This window comes from Ascaphus truei, chromosome 17, assembly GCF_040206685.1.
Source record: "Ascaphus truei isolate aAscTru1 chromosome 17, aAscTru1.hap1, whole genome shotgun sequence".
Taxonomy (NCBI): Eukaryota; Metazoa; Chordata; class Amphibia; order Anura; family Ascaphidae; genus Ascaphus; species Ascaphus truei.
Genome location: NC_134499.1, coordinates 38,226,230 through 38,242,163, shown reverse-complemented (window position 1 = coordinate 38,242,163; position 15,934 = coordinate 38,226,230). Strand labels below are relative to the sequence as shown.

General features: G+C 39.2%; 1 protein-coding gene across 2 annotated transcripts in view; it reads right to left on the bottom strand.

Moving 5' to 3' along the window:
* Positions 1-5,883: 5,883 nt before the first annotated feature.
* The window catches only part of WNT5A (Wnt family member 5A), a 24,512-nt gene continuing 14,461 nt past the window's right edge, over positions 5,884-15,934 (bottom strand). For both annotated transcript variants that reach the window (XM_075574866.1, XM_075574865.1), the window contains exon 5: positions 5,884-7,391. In XM_075574866.1, the coding sequence (XP_075430981.1) occupies positions 6,933-7,391 (459 nt within the window). In that variant the 3' untranslated portion in view covers positions 5,884-6,932. The remainder of the gene's footprint in view (positions 7,392-15,934) is intronic.

Genomic DNA, 15,934 nt, shown 5'->3' with positions numbered 1-15,934 from the left:
AGAACATATAGTTGTAACAGTCTAACATGGTTCCCTAAACAAATCTAACACTGCTACAGGCAAATGTTTGGCTGTTTTCTATTTTGGGGGGAAAATCAGTTACAAGTTGAATTTCTTAGGGGACTCTGAATGGGGAATTGTTTGTCAATCGTTTTCTTTCCCTTTATTCTACCCTGCGTCTAATCAGAACCAATAAAGATGTGGGGATGTGCGCCTCTGGCTGTACAAGCGCTGCTGCATGGTGACATCACAGAAAAGGAAGACGCAGGAGAACAGGGGGAGGGGTGAAGGGGGAGAGCGGGTGAAGGGGGGAGAGGGGGTGAAGGTGGAGAGGGGGCTCTGGTCGCAGACCCACTTATGGATCACATAATAGGGAGTAGCCAGAGGAAATCACCCTCCCCTCTCTCCCCCAAGTCTAAACCTCATCTTAAAGCTGCAGTTCAGTCAATATCCTGCATGTGTGGTTTTTTTTAATAAATCAGTTCTGTAGTAAGAAAAAATACTTTTAGCATTTTCTGTTTTTAAAAAAACAACTTTGAAAGACCAATTTTCTTGTATTCTATTTTAACAACCATTTGCTAAGGCACAGCCCCTTCATGTCCTGTCACAAGCCCTGGCACACCCCTTTGTCAGCCCTGCCCTCCCTCTAGCACATGTCAGTGCAGGAGTGCTCATGAATATTCATGAGCTTCCACTGAGAGACAGAAGCAGAAGAAAAACAGATCCCTTCACTAATTATGTCACCAAATTTCGCCGATCAATACATGGAGAACGAATTGACCTGCAGCTATACAGTTCTTTAGGTAATTAAAGATTGCACACATGAAACTATTGAAGTAAAAAAATAAATAAAAAAAAAAAAAAAAGACTGAACTGCAGCTTTAAAATACTTAGTCACATTTGGGAAAAAGAAGCCTCGGTTCCCAAAGATGAGATCTCTTAAACTGGTCACTGGAATTAGTTCATTTTGGCCCTAGAAGAGACTTCCCCTTTAAAGTTAATATATTAAAAGCACTCAATTCATATACTTTTATTAGTAAGTGTTCAGTAACTTTAAAATTTCTTCCCATTTTCTCGATCACTGTTATTCTGGTCTTTGTATTTCCAACATGGCTACTTCTCCGATTTACAGTGGATAGAAGCAACAACTTAAAATAAAAGAGTAGGCAGCGACCTAAGGCACAAGTAGCAAAAACGTGTCAAGAATTGTAGTGTGATACAGACAAGAAGCTCCGAAGATACATGATGAAAATCGTGCTTGCCTTTTGTGGAAAAGCTAAAGACTTGTCATTGTGGAAAAACATGTTTAGAGATATCTGGGTTTTAGTACGGACTTCCAACCCAACAGGCAGTCCTGTTTTGTGTAACAGAAAAGGCATTTATAGGAACTATTTAATTAGTTTACACTAAACAACCATGGGTGGTAACCTAAAACTAAAGCCGCGTTCTAGGTCAGCAAGCTCAGAAAGGCCGTGTCTGTACTCAAGTGTTACACCAAATACTGGAACTGCATATCATTTGTAAAGCATCAGGGGTGGAAAATAAGTCTTCTTTAAGGGTGTAAAACAAATATGACGTGATAAGAAATGTCTGTAAAATTGGAAACATTCTGCAACTATATTTGTAACATATTTAGTAAAAAATATCTAGAGACTAGTTAAAGTGGCAGGTGTTACAGTATTAGCACAAGTTTTCATCAATAGTATGTTGCCCTGACATGATTGTATTTAAGTGATTGAAAGAGCAGCTCTAAATTGTTCCATTGAGCCAGATTAATTCTGAAGAAAGACATGATCGATTAGGATTGGAACATGGATATAGTTTATTTTTGCTAATACAGGGCAGTTGGAAGGACAGCCCCCTTATATGGCCCTTTTCTGTATATCTTTCAAGGATTGCATAGAATATACCTATTGCACAGTTATTTTTAGACTACTGGTTATGAAACACAAAAGGTGAAATAGCAAGTCTGTAAAGCAAGCCTATACCTCTGATAATTTACACAATTGACCACAAATAATTTTCATAAAAATAAAGTGCATACCAGATATTTTTAAACCAGCACAAAATGCTATTTTAAAAATTGACATGTAAATATTTAGTCTCACTCTTATTCTATTGGGTATACATATAATCTCATTCCCTAGATTGCTTCATCAGGTTGTATAAAAATAGATATAGAATATTTAATCAATTATAATCTAGCATTTAAAGCTGTTTAGGTATGTTGCAATATGTTACACTTGTACCTGTGGTGAATATCAACATTACATATACTGTTGGTATAGATTATTTATAGAAAGGATGTTTGTGTAGAATCTTCTGTATGACTGTCAGGATTATTTATTTGTTTTTTGCACTGGTGCATATACACTTATTCATTTCAATCCAGAGAAACTTCAATTCAGTCTATTTCTTTAATATTCATACTTTGCTGTACTTAAGAGTCAAAAACAGCTGAAAAAGTAATATTCACAATTCTTGCCTTCATGCTTGTGGAGCTTACAAGAACTGAAATGTAATGAAGATAAAACATTGTGTACTTATGATTCAAAAATAATAATCCTGTTTAGCAGTATATAAAAATCGATGCATGTTCATTTGCATATTAGGCAGAAAGTGATCCATGTAAAGATCCAAGTATACTAGCATTCTCAGTAATTTCAATGGAATTCATCATGACATTATGATTAACCAACCAATTTGTAGACTATTTAAACCAGTCCTGATAACTTAGTTTCTAGGATGATCTGGCATTAGAAACGATGTAGAACTTTCAGGTCTGACAGTGTCAATGCTGGTGTGTGTCTGAAATTACAGGAAAAACAGCCCTCCCTTCCGAATTAAGTGATGAAAATAACCATCAAAAGCGCAAATAACAACTCAAATAATACAATAATGTTGGTGATCTACAATAAAAGTCTGAAGTGGGGATTGCTGCTCACAATTAACAGATTCCTAGCCCGTATAAAAAAGTACCACAAAACAAACAAAGGAGCACAAACAGCCCCAATAAATGTGAATGTTAGTGGGTAATGTACACTGGTATAATGGTACTGTCGTCCAACGTGGATAGTGGGACCTTCTCAGTAATAACACTGTCATTGTATTACACACGCAGGCAATTACAATTGCACGTACAGGATTTCCAATGAAATCAGGCCTTGGGTGTTAATGACGGACACCAGCGCCCTTCTTTCAAGCAAACATCTCTCCCTCCGGACAGCTGATAGTCTCCGCAGATCTCTGAAGCCTGGAGGGCTCTTGCACACCGCGTCCCTCGTGTGTGCAACGTCAGACTGCAATCTAAGCTTTGGGAAAGTACCAGCAGTGCTAGCAATGGAAGGCACAATAGTCCACAAAGCCTGAGGAAGTCACAGAGGCAGTGAAACGCGTAGACATTTTTGGACTATTGTGCCTTCCGTAGCTAGGCCGTGCCGGTACTATCCCAGAGCTTAGATTCCAGTCTGACGTTGCACGCACGAAGGATACGGGGCGCAAGCGCCCTGCAGGCGTCAGAGATCTGTGGAGACTGTCCGCTGTCCTGAGGGAGAGATGTTTGCTTGAAGGAAGGATGCTGGTGTCCCGTCATTAACACCCAAGGCCTGATTTCATTGGAAATCCTGTACATACAATTGTGGTTGCCTGCGTGTGTAATACAATTACAGCATTACACTATGTTTGTCTCCATTGTTTCTCACAACAAAAAAATTATACTTTCCAGCACACTCAACTACCCGCAATAACACTCCCTCCCCCCCCCCCCCCGCGCGCATACATTCAGGACACCCGGCGCTCATGCTTGGAGCGCTCTCCAAGCATGAGCGTGCTCAGCGCCAGCGGGGACTCAGCCTAATTGAGTGCCTGATTGGCATTTTTAAACTGCATCCAACATGTAAATTAGCTTCTCTCTTCGGGGAAAACCTCTGAACACAAACCAACTAAACAAGCTGACTTCACTAAATATGGTACACATTTTGCAATAAAGAACACTGATCAATAAGAAAACAGAAGCAAAACTGAAACAGATGTAAAATAAAATCAGTATACTCCTGCCCAGAAATATATTGTGGTAGCTTTTTATGGCATGCTTTGTGAAATACAAAAAAGGTTGCGCGTTGCTACAAAAAGGTTCCTTATAATAGCCAAGTTATTCTCCACAAAATAGTAGAGATTTAACAGCATATTAGAAAATAATTATCGGCCTGCTCTATATTGAGACACCCTGCTAAGGGGGTTTATCTGACATCACTGGACAATACATTTGACAAGATGCAGGGAGAGCCAGGTAAAGCAGATTTGCTTTAATACATCAGTTGTGAAATTAAAATACCAGGGTTCTATATAGTAATAAAATGTTTTAAAAAAATTATGTAATAAGGAGTATTTGTGTAAAAATGAATTCTACAATCGTAACGTTTGTTGGAATTTTGCTCTTTTTTTTTCTTTTTTTTTTTTAAACAAAAATAATTTACAGAATAATCATTATTATTTTGCTGTATTAATACCCGTCAAAGGTCAATCAAACCACTTGCGAATTACAACCAACATTTTTATTTTATATTCTATCTTTCATTGCGGTTTGTGCCGTGTACCTCGTTGGCAATTTTTTCTTTTAAAGCCAGTGAAATATACAAATCAAATAGGACATCGAAATATGTACATTAAATGTACAGGATACAGAGAAAAGAACAGATTTACATTTCTTGATGACAAAATATCTTACATTAAATAGTTCCAATGTATCGCCAGGTTTGGTAAAGTTAGCTCTTAAACGCAAATCACTCAAGAAAAAAAAAATCTAGTTAAACTAAATAAAGGAATATTTGTTTGTTTTTTTTCAACATAAAAACCAAAAGGATGCATTTTCTTTTCAATGAATTAGTGCTTACTCTCCCAATGTTTTTGTAACTTCCTGCATATGTTATGCAGGTGCAATAAATTAAACAAAGTCAATTAGCAACTCCAGTCCTCAAGCACCTCCCCCCCCCCCCCCCCGCCCAACAGGTCAGGTATTCAGGATATCCCTTCTTCAGCATGTGGCTCAATCATTCCCTGCTTCAGCATAGGTGGGCTGAGCCTGTGATTGAGCCACCTGTGCTGAAGCTGGGATATCCTCGAAAGCTGACTTGTTGGGGGGGCTTGAGGACTGGATTTGAGCACCCCAGATCTTTAGCCAGACTATTGTGGTAAGGAAGTGTGCACCGGCCAATATCCATGTGTTGCTTTCTGGAAACTGGGATGGTGAAAAGATGTCTCGGGCAGCAAGTCTACGCTGCTTCTTTCCTATGAAGATGAATGGGAAAAGTACTAAAATTGTAGGCAACTATTTTATTTCTAAGATAAAGAATTGAGGTGGGTTGCGTCTCGGTGATTTGGTTTCTTCTTAACATTTCTTTGTTCCTAATAATTGTAATGCCCTTCTGGAAAGTGTAAGGAGACAGGGATACTTTCAATAAAAAAAAGGGTTCAAGTGCATTGTATTTAAGTGAAAGTCAGCCGTAGTACTCCCCTCCTAAACCATACCCTACTGCCCAATGAACCATCTATATGTGCTTAAAGTATTCATAACAACCCTTGAAACCTGACACCAAATGAGCAAGAAATTCTAAAATGTATCCATAAAAATGTCAAAGGATTTTTTAAAATAAAAATCCAAAACGTCTATATGCAATAAAAAGGAAAACTCCCCTAAGTAAATGTGTAAATAAATACATACATTTAATTACTGGCAGTATTTAAAGGAGATATATATATATATATATATATATATATATATATATATATATATATATATATATATATATATATATATATATATATATATATATATATATATATACATATATATATACATACATATATACATACATATATATACACATATATACATACATATACTCACAAAAGCTTTGAAATAGACAACATCAGACCACAATTTCCCATAAATGTAACCGCAATGTACTTAAAGTTTTAGTGTATAGCAATAATATGTAAAGCATTACTTTTTTGAAACTGCATAGTAAACTTTTGTAATTTTCTAATGGCTTAAGCTCATTAAAATGTGCAACTTGAATGATTTTATTCCAAATATTACATATGTAGAATAAAGAAATATTCTGAAGTTGATTAGTAGCCATTTATCTCTGGTGTTAAATAGAGGAGATCCTCGCTTTTAACTCCAAGGAGCTTGTGAAAAAAATAACTTCTAAAAGCAAAAACCATTTTTCCATGTATCTTTTGTCATACCCAGCATAACGGTAAACATAATACCTCTACAGATTTGTAATAACCTTGGAGAATAAAACAATGTATACTGTTGTGTGTCTTACAATATCTGTTAATAATTCACACCATCTGATTGGTGGGAAAAGAGCCTCTGAGTGATGCGAGCAATGTCACTTATGAACGTGAGAATTTTCAAACTGACAAGATAAGACTTTATCACAACATACACAGCACCATTGCTAGATGTATCACTCATTGCATAGTAGTTTTTAGTAAGACAATATGTTGTAAAAAAAAAAAAAGTTAGAAAGCTATGTATCACAATTTATGGACAAAATTGGTACTGTTCTATGAATAAAACCACCATACTTGTTTGATCACATAATCTGAAGGAATTGTTGTGTTTTTGTCCATTTGATCTACTGGAATCTTCAGATCTCCATATAAAACTCATCTTTACCCACTGTACATGTTCTAAATTCCGTGCACTTAAGTCTTTGTCCCTCTAATTATAAACTTTTAAAGTCTTTATTTCTGTAAATAAATATTTTCAGTTTTTCTTTTTCCTTTTCTGTCTTTATTTCCAGAGCAGTTGTGTGATACGAAGAGAAATTGATCCAGTTGCATTCAGTCTGCAACTTCTAAGTGATCTCTATAAATAAAAGCGGATATTTGATATAGTTCTTAGCGCTCTGCTTTGAGCCTTACTTGCATACAAATTGATCAACGATTTCAGTGCATTTCTTGCATTTGACATAGCAGCACCAGTGAAACTTGCAGTGACACCTCTCAGTCTGTACAGTTTTGAACTGGTCGTAGCCCCTTCCGCAGCACATAAGCTCACATCCGTCCATGCCCTCCGATGTCTTATTGCACAGCCTGCCCTGGGTCCCCAAAGATCCAGTGCTCTCATTGCGAACACAATAGTCTGGGCTTGGGTCGATGTAAACCAGATCGTTCGTGGTGGGGGAGTTGAACTTGTTGTTCACCTGCACCAGCTTTCCTCTGGTGTTCAGTTTCATTGCGGCAGCGCTGTCATACTTCTCCTTCAGCAGGTCTCCCACCTTGCGGAAGTCAGCCAGCTGAAGCCAGCAGGTCTTCAAACTACAGGAACCAGATACTCCATGGCACTTGCAGGCAACATCAGCCAAGTTACTTACTGCCTGCAGGGAGGGGAGAATGGAAGAGGTGAGTGCCAACGCCATACACACTTTGTACTTCGCTTACAGGGTTGTATACACACAAAAACTTCTATTAGATTTGTACATGTATTTGAATAGAAGCAGTGGGAAATTGCAAACGTTTCTGAAACTGAACAAAGCCACAGAATGTGTAATGGGGGGGCCACAGAAAATATATGGGAGCAGGTACAGCTAGTTTAGTTACCATCCCCTTTGACATGAATTCTCCACAATCTTCTGCCTAAGGGCCTCATGCAGAGAGCAGCTCTATTTAAAATCTCGCCATTTTCCGGAGAAAATCGCGCAAAAAACAGCTGAAAATGGAGAGGTAGAAAAAACGCGCCATTGTTTTTTTTCTATTTGAAAATCGCGCCGCGCGGCTGGCGAGAAACTACATCTCGCCAGTCTGAAAAATATCCGAATTCAGAAAGGCGCGCTCGCCATCTAGCGGGTGTTTTTGGCGCGATTTTCTTCAATTTTCTCCGCCAACTAAAGTTGGCAAGAAGCAGGAGCTCGCTGGCTATAGGGGGGAAAAAAATGCGTGATTTTTTTTTCCCTTTCAGCTGCGCGCATCTCCTCATTTACAATTCTCCACATGCAGTAATGCTAAAAATAGCGGATTTCGCCCATTTCTGCATATGGAGAATAAAACTCTCCATTAAACCTACTTTTTATTCCCCTCTCCAATTTTAAAAAGCGCTGCTCTCTGCATAGGCCCCTAAGAGTGTTATCTTGGGATTTGATACCTGTGTTAAGCTCGTGAAATCTCTGTAAATCAGTACCGCTTGTCCTGACTAAGGCCTGGGACATAGTGCCCAAAACAGTGCGGAGGCGCACTGAGCCTCAGGGAAAGCGGTGCTTTCCCTGGCCTTACACAGCGCGCCGTCCGTGGGCGTGTTGAGGGCGGGTCTGGGGGCGGGCCAGTGACATCACGGAGCTGGTTCGCCCTCATTGGGCGAACCACTCACGTGACCGGCCCTGCGCTCCGGCAAGCAGGAAAATCTCAAGACTCGGTGAGACACACGCTTCCGCAAGCGTGCGGAAGCGTGCGCGAGCCCCTGCTAAAGCCGCTCTCATTGCGGCTGCAGGGGCTCAGTGCCGAGCAGCAGCGCGCCTCAGCACGGTGCGCTGACCATGCCCGAGGCCTAAGATAGAGAACTCTCTCGTAAGTTTGTCTGCTAATATAAATTGTTAGTCCAAATAAAAAAGGTCTCATCTAATACTGAAGAACTCATAAGGAGCAGAAAACAACAGAATGTTATGGATTTGTGATCACGTGGTAAGAAAGGAGATTTGATATATGGCAGTACTGGTGTAAAGTCTCTAGCCTGGTAACCAGCATACAGTACCTCAACATTAACATGTAGTGCAAATCAGGTTTCAGATCAGTCAATACTTCTGCCTCATCGCTATACAAATGACATTCCACCTACATTTAATAACCACATCCAAGTTTACAAAGTATAAAAAAGGAGGATGCACAAGCCTAACTGAGTTGAAGATATAATTGTATGTGACAGATGTAACTCAGTATTTTCAGGATATTCTCATGAGACAGCTTTATTTCTTCAATTATATGTTCGTGAGACATTTTCTAGATTATAGTAAAATACATTTTGCTACATTTTACCTAGTATGGGAGCCTGTAGCATTTATTCTACAGGTGATGGGTATCCCTCTCACTCCATAATACACAGAAATGTACTAACAGATTCCTTAACTGTGTATGCCATTCCACCATTGAAATGACTGCTATTAGCACAGTACTGCAAAACCAATTGCTGTCCGTTACATTGATAAGTTCGCGTTGGGAAGACTCCATGCTCTACCCAACTTCTATATGTGATGTGATGGGCTCTATATATGGGCTCTATATATATGGTCCATCTCCTTTGTTGTGAGAGGACCTTTCAGTATTGTGACTGAGTAATAATGGCATATATCAAAAGTCATCAGGAAAGCCTAAAGCACCCTATATATTGTATATTGTGAAACAAAGGAACGAGAAGGGGTCATGTGCAACTTTTAGATACATTATAAGTATTAAGTTACGGGACAGAAAAAAACAAAAGTGAAAAAAAAACGCTACAACAAGTGGCCGTAGAATAAAACTGGAGGGTGCTAGAGTTAGGCAACAAAAGGACGTGTTTATTAAACATGTGATGAATACAGGGAACAGTCTCAGCAAAAGTGCTGGCGGTTTACAGCCTAAAACCATTCAAACCCGTTTGGGTTAGGGTCAAGGTATCTAAATATCTAATAAATAAATATCTAAATACTGGGGAAAAAATCAAGGGACCAAGTGTGGTCCAAAGCGTTAAAGTGATTTAGGAACATGAGCACACAGAGTGGGTTATACACCAGTACGGTCTGTGTATGTCAAAAGCTGTGTCTTACAAGATCAACAACCTAAAATAACTGCTGCCATTAACTGTACCTAGACACACTCCCACCGGGCTTCATTTAGATCTGTTTTTATCTCATTAAAAATGAAAGAGCCAGGTGCCATATTAAGAAAATATCTATCTTTTTATCATAGTTTAAAGTCACTGTACATTCAAGTACATGCAGAATTGCACAGTATCAGGTTTTACATGTAGTATAAGTATCTTTCAATGTGGCTTATTTTGTTAGGTTTGTCTGCTCAATATTGATAGTAACATTTTTGCATCACTGTCTGGTCTGATGATACAGTTTGGATCAAGAGCTTCGAAAAAAATATGAAGTATAGATATTTCAATTAAATAAATGTGGTTATAATTTAGGGATGTATTCAAAATGTTTAGCATATTCCTCCATTAGTGTTATTTAGAAAAATAATCTACCAAAATGTAGAGATGAGGATAGATAGATAGATAGATAGATAGATAGATTAGATAGATAGATAGATAGATAGATAGATAGATAGATAGATAGATAGATAGATAGATAGATAGATAGATAGATAGATAGTTTGGTAAGAAAGATTTCTAAATCTTTGTTTTTTAGCCATGCTAGCACAGTAGTAGCACAGAGATGCTAAATACATCAGTTACGTAGTATTAGATAATACTGCCTGCATTTTAACTCCTAATGCCATTTTTAATTTAAAAAAAATGTTATTGTACTGATTATTTAGAGAGTCATGTCTCCTTCCTCTTTTAAAACTGGCTCTGACACACACCTTTTGGAGCTCAGCACTTTGGCAACAAAGTATCACAAACAGATCTGTAGCTGTGTTCCAAACAGCATACTGTCTGTTACTCTGAAAGCTGTAAGGATAATGTGTTACATTTAGTGATATAATTTTACATATCAGCTGCAACATTTCTCAAACTGCAGCACAGAATTAGAAGGCGGCCATTTCATTAGGCACACAATCAATTGCCAGCTTAAGTAACAATGTATGCATTACATATAAAAAAAAAATTAAGGGCCAAATGGGGTGGGGATGTAATATTGCTGCTTTAAAAAACTGCAGTTCAAGCAATATCCTACATGTGTGTTTTTTTTTAATAAATCAGTTCTGTACTATGAGAAAATACTTGTAGCATTTTTTTTTTTAAAAAACAACTTTGAATTACATTTTGAATGTATTATAATGTTACAAGCATTTTTTTGTTTCTATAGCAACCATTTACAAAGTCACATCTCTTTCCTCTTCTGAGACTGGCTCTGGCACACCCCTTTTTGAGCCCTGCCCTCTCTCTAGCAGTGCACCAATTATATCTAGTGACTGCCTGGTCACATGATCTTCCACACAGAACTTTGCATCTTTGGTCCTCTTCTGCTGCACTGACAGCAATTTAGTGAACCCATGAGCCGAATCTTCGCTGATCGATCACAGGAGAATGGATCGGTCAGCAACTTAGCTAATTACTTATTATTGTATCAATGCACATATTAAAAAGGGGGAGAAATAATAATAATATTTATTTATTTTAAACGGCAGCTTGGACTGCTGCTTTAAAGCAGCAAGTTACAGTAACTAATATTTTACCTTACATGCCTTGGAAATGCACTAATAGTTAGATATTAATGATGATATCCCCATTAAGAATAAGGATTATAGCAAACAGAAACCAAATGCTTATGTATAGATATAAGAAAATATATATGAAATGGTGCCCAAAACACATTGCTTTCATTCTCCAATTAAAGGTTTCAGTGTGCTTATGCAAACACATGCTAAATCACTTTTACACGTTCTTCCCACCTCATTATCAATGAGTCACATAAACCTCTGTACTTTGTAATGTTTAACATGAAAATCACTTTTGCTACAGTATGTTTCATGAGCATTTCTTCACAACATATAACTGACACACCAGTGACACGGAAAAAAATGGGGTGGTGGGGGGGGGGGGGGGCGGTCAGCTATGTACCAAGGAAAGATTGGGGCAATTCTGGAGCAGAGGTAGCAGATCAGAGATAAAATACCATTGATTTCAATTGGATTTTTCATCTGTGATATATACAGTATGGGGTTTTTTCTCCAGAACTGCACCACGTTTGGCCTTGATACATACGTCCCTTGGTGTGTTTCAAATGGAGTAAGAAAGACATGAAGGTCGTCATCTTAATTGTAAATCAATGTTGTGATTTTTGTTCGGAGTTAATTAACGCAATGTGTTACATGAAAACACATTGATTACTGGGCAACTGAACATTTAATTTCAAGCAGCAATACTACATTCCCCCCTTTCCTTTCCTTAGTTTTAAGATGTAAAGTCTGCGACAATGAATAATTGTAAATTCTCACCCAATCTGGCAATTGTTTGGTGTTCCTGTTCTAAATCTGTAAAAAAATCCTGGTTGTGTGCCTAACAAAATGGCCGCCTTCTAACTTTGTGCTGCAGTCTGCAATGCTGCTGCTGCGGCTATGTAACATTACATCACTCCCAGAAGAAGCGCTTAGGCTAAACGTATGTGGAGTGGGAGTGCTGTGCCGCGACCCTGTCTTTATATACCTTTATGCTGATTTCTGCATATTATATATACTGTGTGGACTTGTGCTCTTCATCTCTACCGTTGCCTTTGGACGTCCACATCGTCAACAAGGACTTTTCTTGCTTCTGTGGCCGAGTATCTATACTTATTTACACTTTGCACTCGCAATATTATGAAGCTCTGGGGACAATGTTTCTGCGGATAGAGCTCCTACATCTTTGTGTTCTGGACTTTGCCTGTCCCCTGGGCCTCAAGCCTCCGGGTTATTATTCGCTTTAGATTCAGTATTCTATTCTGCCTACTACATGGCAGCAGTTTGCTAATACCGTGTATTTTCAACATCAACATACCTTACGCTGACCTCTTGGTTATTTATGACACCGATACTCTGTAGGATTTATAACTCAGTTTGGTTATTGTTGTGTGTCACTCTGCCTTTTCCCCATTTTTGCCTTGGTCATGTTGATATGCACATGGCTTGTGGTGCATCACTCTTAGTGAGATTGGCTCCTTGTGTGCCCACTCATATAGAATCCTTACGTAGCCACGTCATTATATACGGGTACTCGCCTGTTCCATTTTTAATGAGCGGCCAGTCGTGATAATACAGTGAGCACTTGTTTTCTGTATTATCTGTGTCCTTTGCACTTGCTTTTGACCTTATATCGTGTGTGTGTGTGTGTGTGTGTGTGTGTGTGTGTCCGTGTGTGTGTGTGTGTGTGTCCGTGTGTGTGTGTGTGTGTGTCCGTGTGTGTGTGTGTGTCCGTGTGTGTCCGTGTGTGTGTGTGTGTGTGTGTGTGTCCGTGTGTCCGTGTGTCCGTGTGTGTCCGTGTGTCCGTGTGTCCGTGTGTCCGTGTGTGTGTGTGTGTGTGTGTGTGTGTGTGTGTGTGTGTGTGTGTGTGTGTGTGTGTGTGTGTGTGTGTGTGCGCTCCTCTAGGGACTTATTTTTTTCTTTTCTGTTTTGGTTATATTTACTTTTTCCCACAACACCACCAGCTACTATTATTTGTAATATACTTGCTGTTCTTTTGGGGGGGCACCTATGACTTTACGGAGTGATTGTGGTATCTTTTATTTGTTCTTATATTAGTAAGTGTAACACATTATTGTTACAGCTTTCAGAGCAATAGACAGTTTGCTGTTTGGAACACAACAAGAGATGTGATTGTGATACTTTGTTGCTAAAAGGCAGGGCTCAAAAAGGGGCGTGTCCGAGTCTTTTTCAAGAGCAAGTGGATATGACTTTCTAAATGGTTGCTGTAGCAACCATAGGATGATCAGTACATTGTAAAAATTATTAAAAATGGCATTAGGAGTTAAAATGCAGACAGCATTATCTAATACTACAGAACTAATTATTATTATTTTTTTAATCATATAGGATTTTTCAAATTTTGCTGCTTTAACAATTCCATTATTGGATATACTTTACCAGACAGAATACACTTTTGGTATATTGATGAATAACTAGTGAACTATTCATGAAATTCAGGTAAGTGTTTCAGATGCATAAATGATGCAATTTACCTGATTTTTGCTTTGTGACCATTTATATAGAGAGTCCTGCGCTACACCATGCAGCCCCACCCCTCCACCACACGATTCAACTACGATTTAGGATATTAGTGTTAAGTAAATACAAATTATCAAAATGAAACTTACTTTTAAAGATGTTTTTCTTATCAATGAGATTAGCGTTAAAATAAGAATATTAATTCTAAGAAATATAACGGCTGCAAAACTGGAGCAAAAACAAAATGTATCAGAAAAGTAACAGGTTTTCTAGAATACAAAGCAGTAACAAAGGAGGGAGAGGGGGCAGGCAGTGGGATTGTTGGACCAACTAGTAGTTGATATGTTACAACAGTGGTTCCCAAACTGTGCTCCTTGGCGCCCTGGGGTGCCGTGGCTTGGCTAGAGGGGCGCCGCCATTTCAACCGGACAGGTCGATAATTCTGATGATTGAAAATTTGAAATTTTGCTACTAACGAGGACGGAGGCAATCACCCTGCACCCGTGCTTGAAATTAGGTAAGCTAAGGACAATTTTTTTTTCTTGGGGGGGGGATATAAGAATAAGATGGGGCATGGGGGCCATCCTGGGGGGGGTATAAGAGTAAGATGGGGCATGGGGGCCATCCTGGGGGGGGATATAAGACTGAATATGTAACTGAAACCGCAGTCACCAAAATAAATTTCTGCAGCTTTTTCACTGTATACTTATAGCTCTGGATGATTGGATATTACTAATTAAATAGTTTGATCTATAATACTTACCTGAACATATATTAATATCCATTATAGCCACATTTATATGGGGATTTTTAATACTGCATCTGTGTTTTTAAGGTCAATTGAGACGTAATAAAATGTTATGGTTTTTGACTTCTACGGTGATTCTGACAGTACTATCTGCTGGACAATCCTTTATGTCCATTAATACATTATATAGGATTAGAGTGCTGTTTATAGAGGGTTGCCTTTCTGATCAAAATCCCTTTTTTTGATCAACACCGTTAATATGGGGGGGATATAAGAATAAGATGGGGCATGGGAGCCATCTTGGGGGGGATATAAGAATAAGATGGGGCATGGGGGTCATCTTGGGGGGGGGTATAAGAATAAGATGGGGCATGGGAGCCATCCTGGGGGGGGGATATAAGAATAAGACGGGGCATGGGGGGCATCTTGGGGGGGATATAAGAATAAGATGGGGCATGGGGGCATCCTGGGGGGGATATAAGAATAAGATGGGGCATGGGGGCATCCTGGGGTGGGGGGGAATATAAGAATAAGATGGGGCATGGGGGCCATCCTGGGGGGGGGGATATAAGAATAAGATGGGGCACGGGGGTCATCTTGGGGGGGGGTATAAGAATAAGACGGGGCATGGGGGCCATCCTTGGGAGATACACATGATATTGGGGGGGGGATAAGATGGGGCATGGGGGCCATCTTGGGGAGATACACATGATATGGGGGGGAATACGATTGTGTGTGTGTGTGTGTGTGTGTGTGTGTGTGTGTGTGTGTGTGTGTGTGTGTGTGTGTGTGTGTGTGTGTGTGTGTGTGTGTGTGTGTGTGTGTGTGTGTGTGTGTGTGTGTGTGTCTCAATGATTGCACAAATAAAATAAAAAAATATTTATTGATTTTTTTTTCTCTTTAAAAAAATCTTATATATGTGTGTGTGTGTGTATATGTGTGTGTGTGTGTGTGTGTGTGTGTGTGTGTGTGTGTGTGTGTGTGTGTGTGTGTGTGTGTGTGTGGTGTATATATTTATATATATATATGTGTGTGAGAGAGAGACAGTGTGTGAGAGAGAGAGACAGTGTGTGAGAGAGACACACAGTGTGTGAGAGAGAGACACACAGTGTGTGAGAGAGAGACACACAGTGTGTGAGAGAGAGACACACAGTGTGTGAGAGAGAGACACAGCGTGTGAGAGAGAGACACAGAGTGTGTGAGAGAGAGACACACAGTGTGTGAGAGAGAGACACAGTGTGTGAGAGAGAGACACAGTGTGTGAGAGAGAGACACAGAGTGTGAGAGAGACACACAGTGTGTGAGAGAGAGACACACAGTGTGTGAGAGAGAGAC